The sequence below is a fragment of the Microtus ochrogaster genome, chromosome 18, assembly GCF_000317375.1.
Source record: "Microtus ochrogaster isolate Prairie Vole_2 chromosome 18, MicOch1.0, whole genome shotgun sequence".
Taxonomy (NCBI): domain Eukaryota; kingdom Metazoa; phylum Chordata; class Mammalia; order Rodentia; family Cricetidae; genus Microtus; species Microtus ochrogaster.
The window spans coordinates 32,563,388-32,591,006 of NC_022020.1; the positions used below are offsets into that span (position 1 = coordinate 32,563,388).

Sequence of the window (27,619 nt, forward strand, 5' to 3'; positions counted from 1 at the left end):
TTTTTTTTGGTTTTTCGAGACAGGGTTTCTTCTTTTAAGGTTCAACAGAGAGAGAGAGAGAGAGAGAGAGAGAGAGAGAGAGAGAGAGAGAGAGAAGGAGAAAGAAGACAGACTGATTCCAACTCACAGAATAAGACATCGGGTCTTGAGGGGGGTTAATTTGACTCAGAGCATGGGGGTTAGGTAACAGGACACCCTTGTTCTACCCTACTGCACTGCTCCTCCAGAACACCACTCTGCCTCTTTTTGGGGGTGTGCTCTACTTTGTTGATCTATGTATTGTTCAGAAATTATTTAGAAATAGCTTTTCTGGCATAGCAATAACAGAATTTCCATTATAGAAAATACTGTAGGAAAACTCAAGTACTTGTAGTCTTTTTCCTGAGTGTGAAAATGCTGGGCTATGACTAAACATGGTAGGTTGACCACATAACCACTTCCCATTTCTAAGAGTGGTGGGGTGGCAGGAATAGGTAAGAGCAAGAGAATGGGGGAAAGACAGTTAAGGACTTATTTCAAGAAGTTTTGGAAAGATAAAGTAGACACAATGATTCTTGGTCTAACATATTCAATTCTGACAAAGAACTGCAGAGGAGATACCAAGAAAAAAAAAAAACCTGATCTCACAGAAGCACAAAGAGTTCATATTATAGAGACTGTGTGTCCCAACATAGAGGGACAAGGGGAAATTGACATTTAGTGAGAAAAAGACACCGAGGTTCCTGGTCTCTCTTTTAATTCTTGACATGCATTAAGAATATCATCCTTGCCGGACAGTGGTGGCACACTCGCGGGTGGTGGTGGCACACGCCTTTAATTCCAGCACTCAGGAGGCAGAGCCAGATGGATCTCTGAGTTTGAGGCCAACCTGGTCTACAGAGCAAGTTCCAGGACAGACTCCAAAACTACAAAGATCCTGTCTCAAAAAAAACAAAATAAACAAACAACAACAACAACAAAAGAATATCATCCTATCAAGGTGACCACCTTCCCTAAATCCCAGAGAAGCACAGACACAGTGAGTTTGAAAACCATGGACACCGGAAGCTTTGAATTGGGGTGGGACAGGATGCATTAGGCAAAACATGAACTCTGAATCACAATGCTTTTATTAGTTGGTTTTCTGTTACTGAAACAAAATACCTGAAGCTAGGTAATCATTTTTAAAAGGCTTGTTTAAAACTTCTGGTTCTGCAGGTTCAAAGCACGCAACCAAGTCAGTGCCGATGTCATGGCAATGACACCGTAACAGCAGAAATGCGTGAGAGGGGGGTCAGCACAGTGCCAGAGAGAAATCTCTGGCGGCTCCAGAACGGTCAGCCTTTCTCTGTGTAATGACCTTTTCCTGGAAACTAACCCAAGGTCCTGTGAGCACTACCTTCATATCACCAAAGGCCATGCTCATAGAGCCCCACCAGCTCCTATATCTTAAAGGTCCATCCCATCTTGACCCTGACACACTGAGGACCAAATCTTTTAACACCTTACCCTTAGGAACAAAATATCCCAACCACAACAGGGCTTGTGGCTCTTTTCCCCCTCCAAACTGTTGTTGCCCTCAGTGCCTAAGAAAGCAGACACCTTCAGAAAGGGATATTTGAGAACACTTGAAAGCAGAAAACATCCCCCGTTACTTTGTGGATGTGGAATGGCCAGAAGGTCGGCTCCCAAGCCCACCTGTAGACTGGTGCTTTAGGTGGAAGGAAACGACTCAATACCATACCCACGAATTCCACCACAGGAAAGAAAACAAATCGAGTAACTGGAAAATGAAAGTTTCCCCTGATAAACTACACCTAATGCCTTTTTCTTTTCCCTGTTTATTACCCTTTTCTGGGACTGATCCCCCAACATGCACGACAACTTTTGACACTTTGTTCCACTCTTGCTGGCTTCAGCTTTAACTGGAGCTTTTCTGTTTCTCCCATCCACCCAGCTCCCAGCTGGTGTGTGGGGACTTTGTCCATGGTGCCATGCAGTGATCAGAATCCATTGCAAGTCAACACCTACCTGGTAACGGTACCCAGTGCCAGGGTTGCTTCTCCAGTACAGGCAGAAACAGCTTGCAAATGCGTGATTAAGTATTGCACTGGAAAGAACTTATGGAAATGCTCAACTTATCTAAATCTAAATGATTGGTTCTAATAGATATGGCTTACCTAGTAAATTAATTTCTTAGTGGGAACATGCTTTTCTCACCCTCAAACAACTACGTTATGGAAATACAAGGCTGGTCTTAATTAGTAATACATGGGAAACATGGGGCGGTCATCTACACTTTCAAGAAATACACACATGTACATATATTCTAAATAGTTGAGTATAATTTACTCATAGACCTACACACTAAAGCCAGCAGGAATAAATACAATCTGTTTTGGTCTTTCTGTTGTTTCCCTTTGAACAACTGAAGGAAATACTCCGGATTATCTAATACTTGATATGAATCTCTGGAATTAGAACAAGAATGTGTTTAGCATGTGCTGTGAAGTTCAACTTATATATCTCGAAACTTCAGAAGTCCCAGCTTAAAAAGAAAACCTTTAAATAACATTTCTAAATATGACATTTGGTTACTCGGAATATCTCCTGTGACTGAGAATTTACGTAGTCTGCAAGAGAAAATGTCAGACTCTAAAAGGAAACACAACTAGCGTGAATTCACTTTTCCTCTCCTCATAGAGAAGAGATTTTACTCAGCTGGGCTGCTGACATCTCCCCGTGGATGCTGGAAGTAAAGACAGCTAACGTTAAGAAGATCCCTAAGGTTAGGACAGCCACGTTGTTCTCCAGTACCCTCCACAAACTCTGCTTATCTATATTCCCATCAGCAGAGACACACACTCAAGTACACTTGAAAGACAATCACTAAGACAATAAATCTGTCAGAAAACCCCGGCTCTGTTATTGTTCTTTGCCCACCAAATGCTGGCCACAAATACAAACAAATTAAAATTGATAAGTCAATGTAAGTCTAAAACACACACCCAAACCTAAAGAAAACGCTCTGCATAGCTCGTTCTTCTTCAGTCCTCATATAAAGTAGTACCCCCATCCCAGTGGAGGCTCAACTCAACCCCACCCTTGAGGAGCAAACCAAAGAAGCCTCATCTTTGCTTTCTCCCAGTCATCTACTGTATTGTTGTTACCCATCTGAACACTTTAATCTCCACAAGACATCGGCAATCCAACTGGTCAGACACAAAGCGTGATAGTGTTACAGTTGAGCCCCGGCAGCAATCTGTTTGCAATAATCAAGGGTGTAGAGGCAACAAGAAAAGTTTCACCAGGTGATGGGAGATTTGGAATCCTAGTGAGGGGCTGGGAAGCTATGCTCTTGCTCAGCAGCCTGTCCAGTACTATGCGACTTCTCTCGGTTATAGGAACAAATGCCATACAAAACCCCAGCCTTGTATTTCCTCCCTTATGTCTGCTTCTCCCCCAACATAAAGGAAAATCCAAAGGGATTTAAGTCACAAAGAATTCCTACAGAGGCAATTTAAACCCATTCAATCACAGCCACTGTCACTTGGAGATGGGGGGGGGCGTCACCAGGAATAAGAGGCCAACAGTGTAATCAGCGTCTAATGGGATCACAAAATGTCTAGATGTCTGGGCTTCATGTGACACAGAGGCCAAGGAGGACAGGAGTTACTTCAGAGGTTTGGAAAAATCTTATTTAAAAGGTTTTTTGAGATAAGATCCTGATCACACGCATTTCCCAGGGGAAAGATACCCAACAAAAGAGAGCCAAGTCTTGGTAGAAAAGACAGAAATTTCAATTTAATAATAGAAGATGGTTTACTGGCAGAACATTCGATAAACAATGCAAAGAAAATAACATTCAGCCAGAATTTCCAGACTGTCAGCAAACCAAGATCCTAGGAGCTTTCAGACTCCAACGGCAGCTAAAATGCAATGTCACATGCTGGGCCCGAGAACACAGACTTGCTGCACACAAACCCTCACCCACTGGCATATTAGTTTAATGGGTAAATTGAAAAGCACATTCTTCCAAAAGCAAGCTCTCATGAGAAGTGAAGTCTCTATTTGATGAGCAGGAAAGGGATGATGTAAAGCGAAGCCCCAGCCCTGCCCAGTAGAGTGGGGGAAGCGATGGGATTTTGTGAGCCCTAAGGGAATTCAGCAATAGTTTCCAGATAAGACACACACACACACACACACAGAGAGAGAGAGAGAGAGAGAGAGAGAGAATGAATTTGGGGGTGGGATGAACGTGACTTGAGGGAGATCAGGAAAGCCCAGAAACCCTGTGGTAAGTGGCTCAGTCAGGCATCTGGAAAAGTGCAGAGGAGGCGGCTCTACGGATACAGGCCGAGGCTGTGAGCCAAGCAGATGAATCCTAAGGAGGGATGTCGCCTGTGGGCTCCAGTTGCTAGCTTTTCATTTATTCTGTAAAGCGGTCTCATCACTTTTGTGGGTACGGCTGGGAAAACACCCTCCTGCTACAGCTTGTGAGTTCTGGGGTGCGTTCATTAAGTTCCAGGGTGCTCTGTAGACATCTCGCTGACTCCATCCTCTGAATGGGAAGGCAAAGGCCGAACTGCAGGGTCCCCAAGTCCTCAGGGACCTTGTAGGTCACTGAGACACACAAAAGCTGAGGCAGAGGAGGAGGAGGAAGAAGAAACTTGGTGATGTTCCCTGTAAGCTTTCTTCACCTGGTCCTATGTGTTGTCTAATACAGAGCCCTTTCTACTTTTCTCCTCAACAGTTTGTGGAAAGAAGGTGTTGGACACTGGAAAACTCTGTTAGGATGCACTCCCTGGCCCGGAGCAGCTGACAACTCCTGGCGAATATAGAGCTGCAGGGGCAATACTATATAGGCAGGGCCATAATCACACAATAGTCCTCATACAGTATCCTGAAAAGCGAGCCATCAGCAAGGCTTCTCTAAATCTAGGAGGCTGTTGGCAGATGAAAATCAGCTTAGTAAACTGCAGGAGGAGATGGGAGTGCAGTGTATACAAAAATGGTTGCTGAAATGCCTCATGATACACTCAACAAACAGAGGACAAAGTGAACTCAGAATAGGAGGCAGCAAAGAAACAGCAAGGGCAACGCTTTCATTGCCAAGCTAATTCCAAGCAGCCACTCAGCTGTCTACTGGTGGATAAGTCCTTAGTCAGAAGTTTTAGGAGGAAGAAAAGTCGTGGGGGGAATAAAAAGCAGCACCTTAAGGAGGGCACACACACAGACACACAGACACACACACACACAGACACACACACAGACACACACACACACACACACACACACACACACACACACACACACACACACACCAAAAAGATGCCATAGGTTAGGTCTGGTTTGTCCAGTGCATTTGCCCTGTATAGCAAAGCCTTTTTCCCTCTACACTAACAGTAGCTTTTCATTTGAGAAGAGGACCGTGTTTTCTAGTTCTTGGTACAGGAGCTGCAGTTTCTAAACCTAACCTCACCCACCCACCCAAACACCTTTGCTCTGATCTAAATGGCTGATTAAATGCCACCTTCTCTCTCGGTGAACTCAGAAAGGCATCGGTAAGCTGATGAGTGGACCAGAAACCCATTAGTTTACACTATGCAAATTATTCCCCTTCAAAGATGTCCATCACAAACCAGATTCACTTAGGACCAAACAAAACGCAGAAAGCCCCGGCAGTGGGAAGGCAGACAAGGCCGAAGGTAACTTTGTGGCTTTGCTGAAGTCAGCTAAAAGGGAAAACACAATTCCTTGAGGCCCAGTGTTGCTGCCTGAGCCAGTTTTTCTTGCTCTTCCTAGGTTTCTAGGGAGATAAGACTTCCTCACACTTTGGCCAAACCCAAGCCTCACTCCTACAAGAGTCTTTTCTCTGCTGAGCGCATCTAGAGCTGTCCCTTCAATCATTTCTTCCCCTACGGCACCTTTTCTCCCTCCTGGCTCACCCCATAAAATGTGCTCAGGGAGATGGTGTTGTCTGCGCATCCCTGGGTGTTCAGGGCATGTGTAACACACTTTTGCCACCGTTTGTTGTTGGGGCAAAAGTAGGGCAACCCTGTTAGCCTTACCATGCTCAGCCTCCTCCTTCCAGGACCAAGCAGACAGAGCTGGAGCATGGACTCTCATGTCAACACATGCCTGACGCCTTTGGTTTCACCCACTGCTCAAAGTGTCCTGTGATTCTAGGATCTGCCCTAAGACCTGCCCCTTTGGACTATGATTCGGTCTTCAGAGAGCCCCAAAGTCAAACAAGAATGTAAAACACATATCGCAGAATTCAGGAACCATCATTAAACACCTAGAATGGAGAGAGCTTCCCAGGCACATTAAAAACTAGATAAAACAAAAGCAGAATCATCGCCCCTCAAGGCCAGTGCTGCCTGCCTTCGTCTGGGAAAGGACTTTGGACAAGAGCTGAAGCTGGTCACTGAAGACTCCTTAGCACCCTAAATTATGCTAAATATTCTGTCATTACCTCAGAGGACAAGAGGCCACATTATCCCTGAGGCCAGTCACCACGAAACACCTTCCCCGTCAACCTGAATTGCTCCAGCCATGACAAGAGTAAGTGACAGCTCAGATGTCAGGAACGGGAAAGTTCCTCTGAGACAGCACAGCCTAACCTCCTTGCTTCACAGAAAAGGAAAGGGAGATGTGGGAGAGGGAAGTCAAAACCACATTCAGAGGACTCCCAGCATGATAGGGACTCAGTAAAGATCAGACACCACTTCTTGTGGCAGCATCCCAAGGTGGCATCCCACAGCCTCCCCAGGCCTGCTCCTTTCTACACTAAGACAGGCGCCTTCACACATACATGCTTTAAAGTTCCATAAGTTTCTAGACCTTCTCCAGGATCCTGTGCTCTTGCTATTGGGATCTTAGCATCAGTCACAAAGTTATGTCACACACTTCCTGAGACGTGCACGGAACTGTTTACGTAAGCCGTGTGGGGATTCAGGTCTAACAGCCAGTGGCTCACAACTGAAGATGAAGGCAGCCAACACTGGAAAAAAAAAACATGTGGCCTTTTCTAACGGGCTGGGCTCCCAGCTCGGGTAACACTATCCTTCTACTTCCTAGGCTGCAAAGACTGGAAATTCTGGGGTCAGTCCAAGTTCAGTCTACAGCCACAAAGGAACTTAGGAGGATGGTCTTAGAAAAACACAGCTCCCAAACAGGTAAGTGTCCCGGCACATTGTTCCAATAAACTGTCTCCATTGACAGTGTTATCCCCAGCTGTTCCCTGCACAAAGGATTTCTTTATAGCCGTTCTTCACATCAGAGCATTTATCCAAGGCACTCAGAACCGCTTCTCTCCAGACCTGTTTCTCAGGACTGAACAAATTCCTCTGCCCATATCACAGTGGGAACTCAAGAATCCTCGCTGTGGCTCCAAGGTTTGTGATTGGCTGGTATGCTGACCACAAAAGTCAGAAAAATTCACACTCTCTGGACAAGTTCAAAGATACTGTCTTCCCGACTCCTAGTCGGCATCGGTTGCTATTTTCTTCTTAAACATAAAAAGTTACTATTGCTTAGAGGAGGTGGCGGCTGTGAAAATCCAAGTTTTTGTTCACTCTATAATTTTCATTTGTGCTTAGAAACGGAATAGCACCATAAGGCAAACCAAGAGAAGCTTCTACAGGTGGCTTCTGTCCATAAGTTGGTTAATTTTCTCATTCACTGCTGAGACCAGGTACCTGACACGGGAGGAAGGCTTATTCTGGTGCACAGTTTTAGAAGGGCTACGGTCCATTAGGACAGGAAGGGGCTAGTGGAGGGAGCATCGCGGGCTGGTCACATCATTTCCAGAGTCAGGAAGTAGAGAGAGACAGGAACACCTGTGAGGCTCTTACACATCAAGGCAGCCTGTCCACCCCCCATTACCTACTTACTACATTGAGGCTCCACCTCCTAAAGATTCCACAACCTTCCAAACTAGTGTCACCACAAGTCAGGGTCCTTAATCCCAGTGATAGGGAGATAGAGGCAGGTGGATCTCTGAGTTTGAGGTCAGAGAATTTCAGACCAGCTGTGGCTACATAGTGATATCCTGCCTCAAAAAAATAAAATAAATAATTAAAAAAAATACAACATGTCAAGAACTGGGGATCAAGTGTTAAAACGCAGGAATCCATGGAGAACATTTTATATTCAAACCACAACAGTGATGGATACAAAAGGAAATACACTGGTCTGGTTGTAACTAAGCCAGCCAAGAGAGCAGGCTGAAGGTCACTGGTATTATCTGGACCATGTGGAAAATATATATCCCTTCTACCTGGACAGCAGCTACTCAGGCTGAGTTTGTTAACATAACTAGGAACACTCTGGTATGTTGCTACACTTTCTAACTTCTTGAGAGAAGCCATGAATCCAGTTTCATGCTTAAGTACTTTTTTGGAGGAATTTTAACGTATTGCCTACATTTTGTGTGTGTGTGTGTGTGTGTGTGTGTGTGTGTGTGTGTGTGTGTGTTTCAACTGCATGTCTGCGTACCCTATGTGTGCAGTGCCTTCCAAAGCCGTAAGAGGGCTTGTGTTCCCTGGGGAACTGGAGTTAAAAACAAAGCTGAGAATTAAAACTTGAGGCCTTCAGAAGACAACCAAGAGCTTTTAACCACTGAGCCATCTCTCCAGCCCCAGAATTCTCAATCTCAAAAACTGTCAATTGAAGTTGGCAACAAAAAACCACTGTGTGGCCAACCAACTATGCCCATGGGCTCCTGCAGGGTGCTGAGCTTGAAGTCTGCTGGAGGAAGCCAGACCAGCTCTGTTCAGTGAGCGCTGAGAGTGCTTCAGAGGACAAGTGTCACAAACACTCTAGTGGCCTCAGGGGAAGGAACAGGAACCAGAGGGAGGGGGCAAGTTACTAAGGTTCCCTTGATTTACAAACAATCCAAGCATTCAGACTCTGGGAGGTCAGTGGGCTATGGGCATAGAGTCCCACCCCATGTCCACTGAGAACATCAATAGGGGCTTATTCTCTTTTCAGAAACCCAAAACCCATTCCCTGTTCAGCCCTGACATCTCGCCAACACCTTTGCAGTAAAATCACCTCAGACAAGTATCCTGAATCTTCCTTCCCGTCACACACCCCTCAAATAGATCCGCTGCAGCTGTCGAGGTGCCCAGCCGCTGGCTTCCCTATCCCGTCGCACGCCAAGCATAAGCCATGCTAAGTGTATGACTAGAGTGATTTTCCTCAGATGTGCACAGCACAAGTCTTTCTGAAAGCATGCAAAAGGCTAACAGTGATTGTCTACCGAAGGGGACGGGAGAACATAAAGCCTGTGTGTGTGCGAAGAAAGTTTATTTCTGTCTATGGGTTTTTCCATAGTTTGAAATTCTTATTAATACATTTTTATGAAAATTGCTTTCTCAGAAATGAGTTAAAGTAAAATATCTTAGGGTATCTAGATTAAGAACCACAACATCATCTCAAAAGTGTAATATCTTAGGGTATCTAGATTAAGAACCAAAACAGCATCTCATCTTAACCTGCTACCACATATAAATACACTAAAACGTCTCATAAATGAAATGATAGCTTGCTGAAAAATACACCATAACAAAGCGTCGGACCATCTAGATACAATCTGATGCTGCAAGAGTTGAGACTGAAAGATGGCTGACAGAACTAACTCCAAAACAATATCATGGCTTGACTTTCTTGCTCACCCTGTCTGCTCTGAATTCAGATACTTGCAGTCCATGGGGAACAAGTGGTTTGCCAGGAGGATCTGGTACCTTTTGAGTGGGAACCTCGACCTGGCCTGTTCCCTTCATTTTGGCACATCCTAATGCAAAACCAGCTCTTTGACACACACTGCTTCCTCAATTGCATTACTCAAGAACACCTCTTCTCATGCCAGGCCACGAAGTACATAAGCACAGCGGAAAAGCCGCGGGCTACCTGACTTTCATATGGGAATCTGCATAGTTAGCCAAAGAACTCCAGACACAGAACACAGAGTGCAGGGAACAGAGAAAGACAAATAGGTAACACAGAACTAATCCCAGAGGAAATGGAGATAGTAAATGATGAACAGAAGAGATTTGTAGGAAGAGGGAACAAAACCTTCTTGTGATCAGATACTAGAAAATACAGAGCAATGCAGAGGCTGGAAAGTGGTCCAGAATGAAGCAGGATTAATGTAAGAATAAAAGGAAACAGGAGCTCAGCATGACAGCTCACAGCAGGCCCTGGAAACAGTTCACTCATAACACAGTATTCGGAAGGGTTATGCACACACAGAGAGGGGAGGGGAGAAGAGGGGGGAGTGGGAAGGATGAAAGAGGGCTAGGGAGAGAGAGGGGGAAGAGAAGAGGATGGGGAGATATGGTCTTGAAAGAAAGACAACTATTTCTTGTTACAAATATATATCAAGCTGATTCCCCTGCCTGCACTGCTGCTTGATTAGTTAAAATCCGGATATGAGATAGTTTCTCTCTCTTTTTTTAACTTAACATAATTTCTTTATTGACTCTTTAGGGATTTCACATCATGTACCCTAATTCCCCTCATCTTCTAGTCCCCGCATATCCTCCCCTCATCACTGAAGTACACCCCAAAAGAAAATTTTTTAAAAAAATCAACAACAAAACAAACAAAAAACCCTCTTTGCTCTTCCATCTTTCCCGCCTCTCCAGTACCTCTTCATTCACCCCGCTGGTATTGGGGGCCTCCGTATGTCACCCTTTTGTCCAGTCAACTTTACTTGCAAATGTTCATTCCAATGAGTTGTTGGTCTGGTTCAAGTTCTCTGGTTCTGGTACACTGGCCCCTCAACAAAATCCCTCTCCTATATCCCATGGCTGCCCTGAAGTCATAGAGATCCTCCAGGTATTGGTCCACAGGACGAGCCCCTTCCGCTCCAGCAGGACATAGATGGGGTAGATTTTAGGGTAGGCCAATTCAAGGCCTGGCTGTAGCCTGGGTGGTAGCTAAGCTGCTCAATCCTGCCTACTGGGGCTGTACCACTCAGGCGAGGGGTGGAGCCAACTTCCTACATCCTTGCCATCAGGTCAGTTCTCCCTTGCCCGTGGTGGTGAGAGGTAGGACCATCTCTTCCAAGTGAGAAGGGGCAGCTCTCCTGTGAGGGTAGGTACCAGCTCTCTTGCTGCAGAGGCCCTCAAGAGGCAGGGCCAGCTTTCTCAGGGTCAGCAAAGGGTAGGGCTAGCTCAGTATGGCCCTTCGATTTCATCATGCACTGTTCCTATGGCCCCCTGAGGCGACACAGGACACAGCCATCAACATAGACCCCAGCAGCAGCTGGACCAAAGACCCAGATATGACCCTCCGCAGCAGCTGCGCCTGGATGTCACCATTGCCCCAGGTAGCAGTGCAGGCCACTTAGATCCACATGACCCCATGGCCCTCAGATACTAACATGGCCCAGACCTTCGGCATGGTTTCCAATGGTAACATGGACATCTACACCGGCCCTGGCTGCAGTGGGACCATAGATCCAGATGTGGTCTTCAGCTGAGCTCTGGCTTGGGTGTCACTATGGCATCAGGTAGTAGCACAGGCCACTCAGCTCTGTATGGTCCCAGCTAGCAGCATCTCTTAAGGCGGCTTTTCTTTAAGAATCAGAAGGCAAATCTGGCCTAAGACGGCTTTGCCCCTTTCCTTCCTGGTCTTTCCTAGCATCTTGACTAGAACTGTGGAGTTGTTGCCAACTGTGGCCCACTGAGGGGAGGAAGCCTCTTTACCTTCTGAGTGGGGCTCACACTGCAGCGGCTCTCTGAGCCCTGTAAGTAAGAAACATGGGACTCACAGCTCCAGAGAGACCCTATCTTCACAGCCTCAGGAGTATGAGGTTGGTAAGGGTCCTATGGAGCCTCCAACATCCTTCCCTTTACCTACCCACATGCTCATCCCTGCGCTGAATATGAAACATGAGGACAATAAGACAACACACATTGTGACAACACATTCCATAGTCTTGGTGAAAAACAAGCAGAGAGTTTCCAAACAGAAACTTCTGTCAGCATATGGGACTGTTATGTAAGCACAGAAAGGGACGGGACTGAGATCAATCTGGTAATATTTTGAAACCTAACAGACTTTAAAATTCAAAAGTGCTTATTCAGCCTGATTTACTCACACCAACATGTTATCCACCGGTAATTTCTGAATTATTCACTGAACAGGGCAGAAAGGAACTAAATAAATTCCTGTGAATAATTTTATATTTTAAGTTGGGTGTGTCTGTTGTTTTGAGAATTCACCACACCCAAAACAAATTGAATCCAATGGGAGATCCTGATTCAGAGAGAATTCTTGCTGGCCCTGTGTCTACAATAAAGGATGCCTGCTTCCCAACACTTCCAGGCACAGCAGATACCACTGCTGAGTGAACAAACCTTGTCCTTACCCCAGCACGCATGTGCCTTCATTTGTCCAGATTAAATGAGCATGTCAAACACGGTGCCAAGGGCTGAGGTTAGATGAGAGTAAGAGATCAGATGGTTCTGGTGCCATTGACACAGGCAGGCAGAGATCTGAGTTCAAGGCCAGCCTGGTCTACCTAGTGAGAGCCTGCCTCAATAAACAAATGAGACAAAATAAAACACACAGAAGTAAAGCAGAGAGAAAAACAGAAATCTTCTATTCCCAAGGTCAGACTTGTGATAAATGGTTCACAAGATACACAAGGACACAAGGAATTACCAAACTATTACAACAGTTATTAGTGGGAAATTGCTGTAGAAATAAGACAGTGGGCACTTAACCCTCAAAGAAACAACCCTGGGGAAATGACCCGCAATTGTCTAGACGTAGAGGAAAACACATGCAAAGGTTTCAAGACGAGAAATATGGCACATTCAAGGAACTCAGAACATGTCATGGTTAATATGAGTGTCAATGACAGAATCTAAAATCACCTGGATCTTCATATGCATACGGAGATGGTCTCGATTCTGGTTCTAAGGTATGAAGGTAACTGGGGATTTTCAGGTAAGTACATTCAATTTCAGAGTGTGTGGGGTGTTGACAGATGTTCCCGGGATCACTTGCAGTCATTCTGTTCTAGTCTGGTATATAGGAGCAGAGTCAGCTTGCTGGCAATCTTGACCTTAGCAGCAGTGTGTGACCAACTCACCGTTCAGAGAGGATGGAGTTGAGAAAAAGAAGTCAAAGCTAGAACCTCAAGACCTCAGTATTAATGGGACAGCCAGAGGAAGGAGAAGAGACTGGGGGAGAAAAAAGGAAAAGACAAACAACTACAGTAATGAAAGCCAGAGGAGGGAGCAACCATTCAACAGAACCCAGTGGTGGGTGGGGGGAGACTGTTAGATGAAAGAGGTGTAAAAAGTAGATTTAGTAAGAAGGGGACAGGGACTTACAATGATGGAGAGAAAAATGATTTGAGAAGTGGAAGCAGTGGAGTCCAGACACTCCTCCAGAAAGGTGGGCACGAGACAAGCCGGAGAAAAGAGGGAGAGGGAGGAGTGCAGGGAGGATGGTGAGCACAGAGAGTGCAAAAATAAGCTTACAAAGAGAGTTTTAGGGTTAGGGAAAGAGATGGCTCAGTGTGCAAGAGTACTTACTTCACAAGGAGGAGGACTTAATTCAAATCTCTAACATCCATATAAAATGCTGGGTGGCTGGGTTGTGGCAGGGCACCCCTTTAATCCCAGCACTCAGGAAGCAGAGGCAGGCGGATCTCTGTGAGTTCAGAGCCAGCCTGGGTCTAGAGTGTGTTCCAGGAAAGGCTCCAAAGCTTCACAGAAAAACCTTGTCTCGATAAACACACAAACAAAAAACAACAACAAGAAGATGTTGGGCATGGCCACATGGGCCTATACCCTGGCACTGTGCAGGGCAGAGACAAGAAGGTTGACAAGGATTTCTAGACTCCATTCTAGTTCTAGGTTCAGTGAGAAATCCAACCTCAAAAGAATAAAGAGGAGCATGAGAGAACACTTAACTACTGCTTCTAGAACACACACGCACGCACACACAGACAAACACACACACACACACACACATTTTAGATACATTTAAATGCTGTTAAGAAGACAGCATTAAAAAGGAAAGGCTCAGAGACCATGAGAGAAGTAATAACCAACAAAACAGCCTCAGAGGTATGCATGTGTACAAAGGAAACCTCTTCTATTCTGAGACGGGGAGGGGGGGATGGAGGGACGGGGGACGGGGGCGGGGACGAGACAACGACTAGATGGGTAGGTGAGTTGAGACATAAAAAAGTGGGCAGAGGGATGCGTGGATGAGTGAGCAGGCGGATGGAATGGGTGGAAAGGGTACAGGGACAGATGGGTGGATGAAGTGCGTGGATAGATGGGGGCATTGACAGGTGCAGGGGGTGGGTAAGGTGGTGCAGGGGTGGGTGGGGAGGGTGGATAAATGGATGATACCCATACAGAAACTTGCAGGAATGGTGACAAGCTTTAAAAGTCCTCCCATAAAGCAATCAGCCAGAGCATATCCTGAAACTGAGAGATCTGATTAGGGATAAAGTCATTTTTGTTGTTATCTTGTGTTTGTTTTTTTTTTTTTCCTTTTGGATGAGAAGCAGAATTTATTAGTGGGCACAACTCACAATGGAGCGGCACAGCCAATGTTTTCATGAATGTTATCCCTACCACTTGTCCAAAGGGCCCTGACTAGGGGTATATTTGATCCCACTGGCATCCAAGTGAGCCACTTCTCGGTCACACACTGTCCAATTCATCTGCACCGAATTTAGATTCAAGCTTCACTCCTTTCAAAAGATACCGATCTTTTGGCAACCGGGGAACTTGAATTTGGCTCCTGCTTAGAGTCTCCATTACATTTCTTTGTTCTGTATCTTGAACCTATATTGGAGGCAGCATGAGGTCAGAAACACACATTTCTACTGAAGAGGGTCAACTCCAGGTCCCTTGGAAAGGCACTCTGAACAAGATGCTAAGGACCCAATGAGGAAAAAGTACTAGAGTTAACAGGTATGAAGTTTAACCAGAGCAAAATTAGCAAATATCACTCTGGGTGGATGACAGCCTTTCAAGGCATTGTTTTTCTAAAAGCTCATTGCAGGAGGTCTGGGAATTAGTATTTTTAAAATGAGGTGGTAGTAAAAAAAAAAAAAAAAAGTATTTGCAGACAGTAGAGGCCAAGGTGCATGAAATACAATCAATACAAAGTTTTTTATGAACCTAGGGAATAAAATGACATAGCAAATGTACTTTGGGAGACAGCAAAGTGTTTGGAAGTCAACAGACCAAGATAAAAATAAGGAAACAAGAGCATTCTAGAACCCAGCTAAGACAGGAAACAATTTTTGTCTGTGGAAACACTAACTACATTGTTAGGGTATGCATCTTACACCTGGCCTGGGTTTGAGGCAGTAATTAAGTTTAAAAGCCCCTGTTAAATGCTGTGATCCAGCACATAAAACAGAGTATCTTATCACTTACTCGGCTTAATTATGCTAATTAAGACCTTTAAAGTAATTTGACAGTAAATTAAGAGACCATATAGGAAGATTAGGATGTGTCCTACTCAGTTTTTGACCACATAAATACAGTTTCTGTTACCCATTCATTACTCAGACCAAAACATCTTGAGTGATATGTTTAACTGCCAGGTAGGTGGTAGGCAAAAAGACAGAAAGGGTTTGCTGCTGAAATTGCCCACACACTCTTACGACTTACAATATTAAAAGCAACGCAAAAACAAACCAAAACACCCACATACCTTACACCAGCAGTAAAATTATCTAGAAAGAGGCTTCTCCAATGTCAAAGAAAGAAAGAAAGAAAGAAAGAAAGAAAGAAAGAAAGGAAGAAAGAAAGAAATCAGTAATTCTATTAACAGAGAAATGCATTCATGCATCTATTTTCTGTTCTCAGTCATTTCTGAGTTGTCCTGCTGTTATAGCCCAACATGCCATGTTTCTCATTTAGCCAGAAACCGAAGATTACACAGTGATCCTAATTGTTCAAAATTATTCAGTCTTGACTTCTAATCCCACAAGTTAAGTCATGGCTTAAAGATAGCTTTTGAAAACACAGGAAATCAGGTAATAGACCCGTTATTATTACCAAAGGAAAATAAAATTAATTGGACGGCATTTTGCTCATAATATGCTTCCTAGGGCACTTGCAAAGACCATGTGATACCACTTGGTATCTTCTCCCTGGCCCTCAGCTTGAGGGGGTGGCCTTTAGCTTCCACAGTAGGACAATATGTTACTCAAGCAAATATGTGTTTCTAGAAAAAGTCAAGTCTCAACAAAAATGTTTAAGAAAACTATAAAATGAATCTAGAAAAAGAAAAAAATGAATAAATTTATAGATTGGCTATCTGGAAAGCTAATATTCACTAAAGTCATTAAAAATTCCAAAGTCATAAAATGAAAGTACCAAAGAAAATCCCAGAAGATTTGCTCAAGATGAGTTCTGACACACGGAAGAAGGAACATGACACATTAAGGCAGTTCAAAATGACGCTTAGGAGGCTGATCCTAAGAATTGCTGATAATTTAAAAGTTTGGTAACAAGAAAACTAAGATGTGCTAATCCGCATTCTAACTTCCACGTGCTAGCCTTTTTAAGGCTCTCCTGGACATGGGCTCTGGAGTTGGTACTGCCCATGTTAGTAAACTCCCATGCTGGTGACAGTGCGAGTGGCTGTTTGTTCTAATCGGGTAAGTAGTACATTCAAACTATATGTTTTCATTTTCAGAAGTTCCCAATTATGATACTAATAAAAATGTCTTAGATTTAAAAAGAAAATGTATAAACAAAAGAAATCTTTAAACCCAGACATTCAGCTGACCCAGCGTTTCTCAAACTTTGGGTCTTAGAACCATTACATCCTAACTTCCTGATGACCCTAAGGGGATTTTAATGTGGACTACTTCTGATGCTATGCATCCCACACTTCATTTAGAATGACTTTTAAATTACATGGTAGTTTAAAGAAATGTATATTTTGCAGAATATTCGAGTTTAGTGAAAATGGGGACATGGTGCACTTTTTAGAACTTTCCAGTGTGAAGGGTGTCTCACCCTGCCTTTCTCCTGTTGTGGAACAGTGTTTAGGCTGAGGCCCGAGACAAACATCTCACCCCACATACACAGTGTCAGAATATGGAAAAGTACTGTCTTTTCAGGTAATTTTATATTGTCTTTTTTTTTAATTTCACCCAAATTCAACAAATGAAGGTTTACTAAAACTTAACTACAACCCAGCTATCCTGGTTCTGAGTGTTTACCATTAATATGGGAAGCTAATACCCTTGTTATTGCAGCTTTCTTCACAATGGGCAAGAAACAGAAAAGACCCAAATGACCACAAGTGGATGGACATCAACAGATGGAGAAAATTCAGGGAATGAACACACAAAACAGTACTATGTATATTCAAAAAGGAGACTTGGTCCACTGTGGCATGGTGGAATTGGAGAACATTATGCTATGTGAGGTAAGTCACACATAGAAAAATAAGAAATGTTTTCACATGGCTGTGGCCCCGAAGAGAATAGGATGCACATCAGCAGGGACTAGAGTGGTGGTTACCAAAGGCTGGAAGGCCCGGAGGATGGGAACACAGCATTCGAAGAAAGCAAAGTCTGAGAAAAAATTCATGCTTCATTTTTGAGCCCTATGTACAACGTGTTAAATACAGTTAATAAATTCAAATGTTCTAACCACAAAGATTTGACAGTAGATGCATTAGTAGCTTGATTTAATTATTCTATATTGTATTTCTAAGTCCCAATATCACTTAGTATTCCACAAAGTCATACAATTATAAATTGCCAGTTTATAATTTAAAAACAAGGCTCAAGAGATGATTCAGCAGTTACTGCTGGCCTGGCAATGGTAGCACACACTTTTAATTCCAGTACTCCAGAGGCAGAAGTAGGTGGATCTCTGTGAGTTCCAGGTCAGCCTGGTCTACAGAGTGAGTGGCAGGTCAACGTGGTCTATAGAGCGAGTTCCAGGTCAGTCTGGTCTACAGAGCTAGTTCCAAGACAGCCAGGGCTGGTACACAAAGAAACCCTGTCTCAGAAAAAAACAAAAAACCAACCAACAAACAAAAATCCATTCCTGGCGGTCCACGCAGAGAGCTCAGTTTCAGTCCCCACCACTCGCAAAAAGCTACAAACATCTGTGCCTCCATTTTCAGGGGACGTGATGCCCTCTCTGGCCTCCATGACCACCAGATGCACATAGTATACATACATACATTCAGACAAAGACTTACTCACATGGAAATGAAGCTTTTTAAAGACTGCAACATAGAATATGAAACCTGTTAGATTAAATGCAGTAACTCACCTCAAACTTTGAAAAAGTCTTTTACCCATGAATAATTTTGGAAAAATCCTGCTTCACTGGGCTACGTAGCTACTCCAAATGCTAATATGTTTCTTCAGAAAACATGAATGACATTAGTCATTAATATTAACATTGAAGGATGCTGTTAATGCATCGCAGGGTAAGTCACTAACATATATACTTAACTCGTATTTATCCATTTAAGATTTTAAGGGTCAGCAAGATAGCTCAGAAGATAACAGCACCAAACACCAAGCCTAACAACCTGGGTTCAATTTCCAAAGCCCATCCATTTAAGATTTTAAGGGTCACCAAGATATCTCAGAACATAACATTCATACACATAAAACAAATATTGAAACCCTTATTAGTGGGTTGAGAATGTAAGAGTGCTTGCCTTAAAAATCCATACCCAGCAGTAGCAGTTACTGCTCACGGTGTCCTAAGTGCAAACATCACACATGCCATTATTCTCTGTCGTGATCTCCGAAGACAGGAATTAGTTGTTTGCTATTTGTTCTTTTTCTTTTGTTTTTGAGGCAGAGTCTCACTATGGACCCTGGCTGGCCAGGAACTCACTATGTAGACCAGGCCAGCCCCAAATTCACAAAGCTCAACCTGCCTCTGCCTCTTGAGTGCTGGGATTTATTCTCATGGCAATAAAGTAGCTGGTGCTGGCCAGCTTATAAAACACATAACTGGGATCCAAACACTGAGCCATAGCTGACGATTTTCAAAGGGCAGCGTGTTTCAGAATCACCCCAGCGGCCCTGTTAAGAATATTCCTCAGGCTCACACCCTGATTTACAATTCAGTAGGTCTGGATCAAGGCCCAGCAATGCGCCTCTCTAACATTTCCCCAGGTGGTGCTGAGACTTCTGAGGAAGTATGCTTTCAGAACCACGGTCCCGCCCAGACGCACCAGCTCATCCTCGCACAGGGTTCGCTGTGAGCTCAGAATACGGGTGAATGCCAACACCATCACTGGAGCAGATGGAGAAAAAGGTTGGAATTAAGACACGCTTCCCCCAGACCCAACGTGAGAAATGCTTTTCCCTACCTGTGTAGTTTTCTATTCTCTATTCTGTGCTTTGATTTTCTATGATGACACCAACGGCGAGTCCTCAGGGTAGCCACCTGCGTCCCTACCATCCTGGCAGAGAAGCACTGGAAAGAAACAAAAGTCCCCAGTTCCTTGCCCCTCAGACAGATCTCCGGAAGTTGAGAAGACACCGTCCCCTAAAATCATCCGAAAGGTAGGCAGTACTGACTGGACAACTAACTCCCCAACTTGGCTCATGATGGGAGAGCCCCACTAACTCACCTTACTGTAAGGAGAAGGAGGCTGGAAAAGATTGGAGCTGAGACCAGAACAGGAAATGGAGTGTATAAAGAGAGACTTCTCAGAACACTCGCTCTGGATCAGATATCGGCTACCACAGAAATGGGTCACAGCTGTGCAACGGCTGATAAGCCAGTGCCGTCCTGGACTCACCTGGACAGAGGACGGACATCGGGGTCTACCTAGGACACAACAAAACTGGTCACTGATGCAAGGCTCAACTTTCCATCCAGGAAGTTCATGTGTTGAGCACTATCTCATGTCTCAAGGACACGGCAGAAAAGTTGCAACAATTTCACTGCAAGAAAGCAAGTCCCCCAAGTAAAACTATCACAACCATTACAGAGGGGTTGTCCCCAGAAGCAATGTCATCTTTTAGAGACATTCAGTGTGCATAAGGAAACTGCAGGGCCCTCGCTCAGAGTCCACACAGATCAGTCACCTCACGCTCAATCGCCGTGAAAGGAGAAGAAATGAGGGGAGTGAGGAAAGGGAGGGGGGAAATGAGAGGACTTACATTTCAGGGGAAAAACAAAGAGGGGGACAATCACTTCCCGTCAGTCTCACACGCCATTTGGGGTGCCAATTCGTCACCCTACAGGAATTTTCTGGAAACAAAAGAGGCACTAGATACCAGGGCTCTTTGAAAACCAAGTCGTTTTTAAACATGTGACTTTGAGGAGAGGGTCTCAGAACCTGTAAGGTGAGGTCCCCTTGAAGCTGCTTCCTGAAGCCGTCCTTAGCTGGCAAGGACCTGGAAAGGAAGGAGCCCTCCTCCACAGCTGTGGCGGGAAAGAGTGTGTGGGTTTCTAAGAGAGGGAATGCACACTCTGGCTCCATATGGCTCTGTCTCCACAGTAGCTTTGTTCCTAGGTACTTACTACGGGGAAGCGAGGGCTGTGTCTATAGCGGGACAACACGCAACTGTTAAGACATTTACTTGTCAGATCTGCAGATTGGAAACCACTCAGAAAGGAACCATTCAAATGCGTGCTGACAGACAGACAAGGAAATTGCGGGTATCTACTCAATGGAGTGTGACCCAGCAATGAAAACCAAAACAAAACAACAACAAAAACCCCAGCTAAATTATTGACCAGTGCAGCCACAGAGATTAGTCTTAGCACTGTGCTGCATGAAAAAAACCAGACGTGAAATAAAAGCGTGGCTTCTTAATTTCTATTTATGTAAAACACTGAAAAATAGTAATGAGAGGAAAATCCATACCTGAAGAAGAAAACAGAAGGGGATGAGGAGAGACGGTTTCAGGAGGTGAACATAACTTGTTATCCTGACCATGGCCATGGTTCACTGTGTGTGCACCACAGACTTCTCGGACTGTCCACCTTATGTAGAGTGTGCAGTTTTGGACTGTCCACCTTATGTAGAGTGTGCAGTTTTGGACTGTCCACCTTATGTAGAGTGTGCAGTTTACTGAAGGTCAACTATATGAGTAGCTTCCTTTTAACTCAATTTTTTTTTCTGTTTAAATCTTCCACATCACCTGACTGATTCCATACACAGTGACTGGAACACCCAGTTAAGATGGGTACGGAGGTAGAGCTGCTGATTTGTAAAACGTGCTCACCAAACCTAAGGTTTGCCTCAACCCAGGCTTAGGTGAACACTAGCCGGCCATGTAGAGGTGATTAGGTACCGCTAAAAGGCTGAACTTTCAGTAGGTACACTAAGTGACAGCTCTTCTCACTCACTCAGCTGCCATTACAAAAAAAATAAAAGTCACACAGAACCTTACTTCCATCTGATACCCTAGGGATCCTCGACTGCAGCCTACAGGCCAAACCTGCCCGCCATATGAATCTGTGTAACCAGCAAGCTAAGAAGGGAATTCACATTTTAATACATTTTTCTATAAAATCAAAAGAACTTCACGCCATACAAAAATTACATCAAATTCAATATCACTGTCGGCGAAGTGAGAACACAGTGCGTACATTTATTCACATGTTGTATGCGACTGTCCTTACCTCTGAGAGCAGAGGGCAGTAGTTGTGACAGACCACATGACCTGCAAAGGTAAAATATTTTTGTACCCTCCCCCTGCCTAGCGCCTTTAATACATGTTTTTCCTCTAGTGGATAACCAAGTGAAGATATCCCGGGAGCTGTCTGATCTAAATGTCTGCAGCTGTGTCTCAGGGCTTACAGTCAGCCAAGCAGCCCATTATTTACTTCCTATGTGCTGTGTTCTAGGTCCCCACAGTGTTTCTCAAAATCCTCAGGTTCCTCTCCTGGGTATCGGACACGACAGGTTTCAAGTTCCCAAAACCAACTGAGACGGTTAAGCAAAATGTGGAACAAACTCCCTTGCATCTCAGTGTTCAGGGGTCAGCGGGAACTCAGGGGACACTCAGGAAACTCCATACCTCATTGGACTGGACCGTCTCAGCACCTCATTCCTCCCCCAGAGGTAGAACAAGTTCCCTAGATCGTGTGCCAGCAGGGTTGTCACTCCCTGCCTCAGGAACTTGGCCAGGAGTGGTTTCAGGCTTCGCTTACACCCGAGGGCCCACAACAAACTCTGGGGAAAACCACGTTCACTTCTCTTGGCTCCTTTAAGACGGATCTACACTTTCGGTCTTAGCCCAGATCATATTCTTCCTCCAGTTTATATTACAGTTTCTGGCTTTTCTTTCTCTTCTCAAAACACTCAAATACACATACTCCCTCAACCACTACCAAAGGATTGCTGTCAATTCTGAGGAAGAACCCTACACAGAAACTAAATGAAGAGTAACTAGACAGTTACTCCCCAAACCCGACTCTCCCATTCACCTGACCACAGTCAGGTGCACCTTCTCCACAGGTGACACAACACAGCCAGGCTGGCGACAAGTGCCTGGAAATTCCCAGTATCTCACACCTGGCTTTGTTCCTGTTTATCTGGGAGAGGGATGGGTGGCAAAGGGACAGTAGCACCTCCTTACATCTAAGGACACCTTCACACCTGGGCTCGTCGGTACACCTTCTTGCCTAAGAAGCACACCCCATTATTCTAGCAATGAGCTGCCTTGTGCAGCCAAAGAAACCTAGGACAGGAAAAAGATCGTGTCACAGACTCAACCTGGGATAGAGGACACGTTTCAAAGCCAGAACACTTGGTCCTGTTTCATTTTGCTTTTTAATAAAGAGCCTACATTATTGACCAGTTAGCACACGGTGGCCTTGGGCCAACGGTAAATTGGGTCAGAGGAGCCTGCACAGACACGACTTGGCCAACAGTTCACTAATTAGGAGAATTTAGCAATGACCACATCATTAAACTATTTCAGCAAAACAGGTTTAACGCTCCCACAGCATCCAAGGGTGATCTCTTGTTCCCTCGCCTTCTTCCTCTCTCCCTCCCCCTCCCTTCTCTGTTGAGGACCACACTACACCAACCATGTTTCTACTGACTAGACCTTCTGCGGAGCTCAGCCCTCACTCCTGACCTTTGGAAACCCCTCAGCTCTCACACTATCTATCTGCCCACCAAATGACTCACGAAGAGTCCTCTGATTCACCCATGTGACGTCATCAACCCAAACATAGCCAAGTCCAAACTTTACTTCCTCCTCTCCCCAAGAATTTATCTTTTCTTAGGAAAATGTTACACCCCCCCCCCCACACACACAAATTCACCTATAAGCCAACTGATAGTCATACACCTTAGCTGAGCTTCACAATAGCTACTGAGAACAGGGCCGCAACCATTTACTGTATGGGGCAGCCACTCCACTGGAGGAGACAGCCACTCCACTGGATGACCATCTCCCAGCCATCTGATTCCAAATCAAAACCAAACCACACACTTAAGGCATGTGATAATACGGATCTAGCTTGAAAACACGCCGCAATGGCTAATCTTGATTGTCGATTTGATGGGATTTAGAATCACCGTGGACACGACCCTCAGACTGACTGAGGACACACCCTTACTGTGGTGGATGGAGCGCCATTCCATGGGCTGTAGTCCTGGACTGAATGAAATGGAGAAAGACAGCTGATCCTCTCCCCCTCTCTCTGCTTCCTGCTGCCAGCACAAAGTGACCACTCGTTTTTCACTCCTGCCACTATGCCTTCCCTGCCATGACAGACCCGGACCTCATACTGGGAGCCCAGACAACCCCTCCTTAACTTGCTTTTGTCAGGTATCTTATTGTAAGAGCAAGAAAAGTAACGAATACAGATGCTAAATGAAAAAGGACATCAACAAAAGGCCAATTATTATAAACTGTAGCAGAGAATCCTAGCATGCTTATATACAATTTGTACAGAAAATAATGAATTTGCACATAGTATATACATATTCTCCCATATGCTTTTAATGCTCCCTAGCTTATATATAATATCCAATACCATATAAATGCACATAAAATAATTGTCTCAGGAATAATGAGAGAAAATCCGCACAGACCCAATTGTTTTCCTGAATATTTTTGGTCTGTGGTCAATTGAGTCCACACATGCAGAATCCATGGATACAGAAGGCCAACAATACACTGTTTTCAGAATAGGAAAATCCATAGTCACAGAAACAGATAAATGCTTACCCTGAGGCAGGGAATGATTGCTAATGGATTTCTTTGGAGATGACAAAATGTTCTAAACTAGAGTGTGATGATGACTGCACCGCCCCGGGAATAGGCTTAAACCACTGAATTGGACATGGTATAGAGACAAGCTACATGGTGTATGAACTAGATCTTAATAAAGCCATTAACATGGCTTCTGTCTTGAACTCAAATGGAAATGGTGACATTAAGCAAATTAAGTCAGTCCCAGAAAGACAAATATTACATGTTTTCTCTCATTTGTAGCTCTTGGATTTTATACAGCTACAAACAAACCATGTGTGCACAGACGACATCAAAGTGGAAACAGAATGACCTAAGGGACTCGTGGGAGGGGCAAGAGGGAAGAAGAGCGTATAGGGAGACGCAGGGACAGTTCAAAAGTACATTATATATTTACAAGAAAATAGCCAAATGAGATAAAGTAGATTCATGAACAAAAAAAATTAAAGATCCAAGTCAGCTATGTTTCCATTTTCGACTGACTTTGCACTGCTCCCTCATTCCTCAGTGAGGCAAAGCTGCTCTGGTTACCTTTCCAGCTTTTTCCAGCCCCCAAGGCTTCCCTCCTTTTCCTCCTCACTACCTCTTCAAGCCTACCCATGAGGTCTAAAACTCCCACATAAACCATGTTCTTTGACCTGCTAAAACCGCATTTTTTTTTTTCAAGAGGAGCTGCATCAGTGCACACCTCAGCATCCACAGATGCAAGGACCTCAGGGGGGCTTCACTTATTAGTCTACCTGGTCATGCCTGATGCCTCCCATTCTCTCTCTGACATCTCCCCCACCCCCTTCTCTCACACACCCACACCCAGCAGCAGCAGCAACAGCAGCAGCAACAATGCTTTCTTTCAGCTATGGGGAGCCATTAGAGGCGTCCCATCTCCCTCCCGTTCACTTATCCCACTTCAGATCAACAGCATGGTCTCATGAGAAGGGGGATGTAAAACGGGCAGGCTTAGTCTCACCTAGCCTGCTCTGGATCCTCCTACCACCAGCCACCGACCACCAGGAAGCTCCTGCCACAGCATTGTTCCATTTCAACTTTAAGCTTCCAAATCTATGAATTAAATGCACTTCTTCTTTAACAACGCTAGCTGCCTCGGGTATCCAATTATAGTCACAGTAGAGCTGACAAATACAACCCAGAAGCTAGTGCCAAACCCCAACTTTTTTTTTTAGTTTGGGAAGTATAGATTCATTTCAAACACCTGCTAGTAAATCTTTGACTTATCTGGAAACTAGTTTTCATTGGTTTTTAAAAGATCGAAACACTGGGCTTAAGAAGCAAACAAAATCAGTACTTAAGAGTACACCATCGCCCGGCTACTCGGGAGGCAGAGGCAGGCGGATCTCTGTGAGTTCGAGACCAGCCTGGTCTACAGAGCTAGTTCCAGGACAGGCTCCAAAGCCACAGAGAAACCCTGTCTCGAAAAAAAAAAACCAAAAAAGAGTACACCACAGTAGAGGACCCAGAACTTTTACTCAATGGCAACTGATTGTCTGCGCAGGACAGAGGACAGAAAGATTAATGAAGATCGGTGTGGTCTATAAAGACCACACTCATTTATCTGAAAGTAAAACATACCAAAGGGACAAAAGAAAATTAGCCACAGAAACTAGAAACAGGAAAGACAACAGTGGTGATAGCAGGCACTCAGTAGGTGGGGCTGAGAGCAGCTTTGCCATCTCAGGAGACAGCAAGTATGGACCTTTCTCCTCAGAAATAACAGGCAAGGTTGTTTGTTTCACTTTCCTGGGCCAGCACACAGAGATCTCTCTCCAGGTGGGAACTAGGCCTTTCCACTCCACTGGCTCTCCAGTGGGGGGCTCTAACCAATCAAATCCTCACTGTAAGCATTTCCAATGTGATCCTGAATGATAGGGAATGATTAGCTATTCTCTTGAATTTAGTTACTGCTATAGAACACATCAAGAGTGCACTTTTATCTCTAAAATAATGTGGTTTTTTTTCTTTTTCCAGTCACACTGAAACAAATGATTAAATTGCGGTGGCTTTCTAAACCTGATTAATGTTACTCAGGGACTCCCACAAACTGTTTTGCCATTTATTACACTTGCTAATTAGGATCTATGTGGTCTTTATCTTCCCCAACCTGCAGTCACACGCTCAGGATGTTGCTTCAGTAAAAGCAGGACTCCTGGCTAATACAGTTAATGAGTTTAGCACTGCCAAAATGTCAATGGTTTTTTTATTTGTTAAGAAAGGGACTAATTTATCTAGTTCAGCTGCCCTGGGTAATTTTCATGGAAATGTCAGAGCAGCAATCAGGAGAAGTGAACAGCAATAAAGATGATTGCTGGAAAGGAAGAGAGAACACCCCACTGGCATGCTGCTCTCGGTTCACAGTTCAGGATTCCATCCTAAGAGGAGGCAGGGAGCAGACAGTGCCGCCATGCATTCTAAGGGACAGCTACATTCCTGAAATTGTAAAACATAGGACAAACATAGGAAACCTAACTGTAAACTTCCCCAAAGAAGGAAAACGAGCTAAGAGTGTTCCACTGGAAGGCACGGAAGAGCTGAGCTACGGGAGCTAACTCACCTCCTTTCAGAACAGGTTGTCGATGTTAAGAGAAGCGCGCGGAGGGCACCCAAGAATGAGCAAGCTATATGCTTCGATCACCTCGATTCTAGAGAATTCTGGTTTCGATATATTCGAGATAAAATTTTTAAAAAGATTTATTCAGAAATTTCAGCTTATCCTTCAAGACTAAGAAGTTTCAGATATAATGGTTTGTGAGATTCTGTTGTGACAAAATAGTTTCAAATAAAATTAAATAGGCTGAGAAGATGTTTACCACCAAGTCTGAGGAGCTGAGTTTCATCCTTAGAGCCCACGTGGGAGAGGGAGATAATCAACTCCCCAAAGGCTGTCGTCTAGCGCATACATTCGTGTGCATGAGCATGTTGTGTGCATGCACATGTGAACACACGCATGCACACGCGCATGCGCGCGCGCACACACACACACACACACACACACACACACACACACGGCACTGTTATTGGTGGATAATAACTTCATCTTTTGATCACGATGCCAGCCCATCTGAAGAGGTGTTCACTTAACCTCCCAACACAAAGGGGAGGTAGGGCTGTGGGCTGATTTGGGTGGCTAGCCTTTGCTGTTTGCTGACAAAATTTTTTGACACTTACATGGGCACACACCAAATTCATCCAAGGGTGTATAAGAAAGGACAACATGGGGCTGGAGAGATGGCTCGGAGGTTAAGAGCACTGGCTGCTCTTCCAGAGGTCCTGAGTTCAAATCCCAGCAGCCACATGGTGGCTCACAACCATCTGTAATGAGATCTGGTGCTCTCTTCTGGCCTGCAGGCATACATGGAGGCTGAACACTGTGTATATAATAAATAAATAAATAAATTAATTAATTAA

At 44.5% G+C, this 27,619-nt stretch overlaps 2 protein-coding genes across 3 annotated transcripts in view; one reads left to right on the forward strand and one right to left on the reverse strand.

Annotated features, from left to right (window-relative positions):
- Positions 1 to 27,619, reverse strand: part of Mcc (MCC, WNT signaling pathway regulator) — a 279,416-nt gene that overhangs the window by 173,971 nt on the left and 77,826 nt on the right. The gene's annotated exons all lie outside the window — the stretch shown is intronic.
- The window catches only part of LOC113457098, a 45,047-nt gene continuing 28,598 nt past the window's right edge, over positions 11,171 to 27,619 (forward strand). The window contains exons 1-2 of the mRNA XM_026783577.1: positions 11,171 to 11,320; positions 19,145 to 19,286. Coding sequence (XP_026639378.1) covers positions 11,171 to 11,320; positions 19,145 to 19,286 — 292 coding nt within the window. The remainder of the gene's footprint in view (positions 11,321 to 19,144; positions 19,287 to 27,619) is intronic.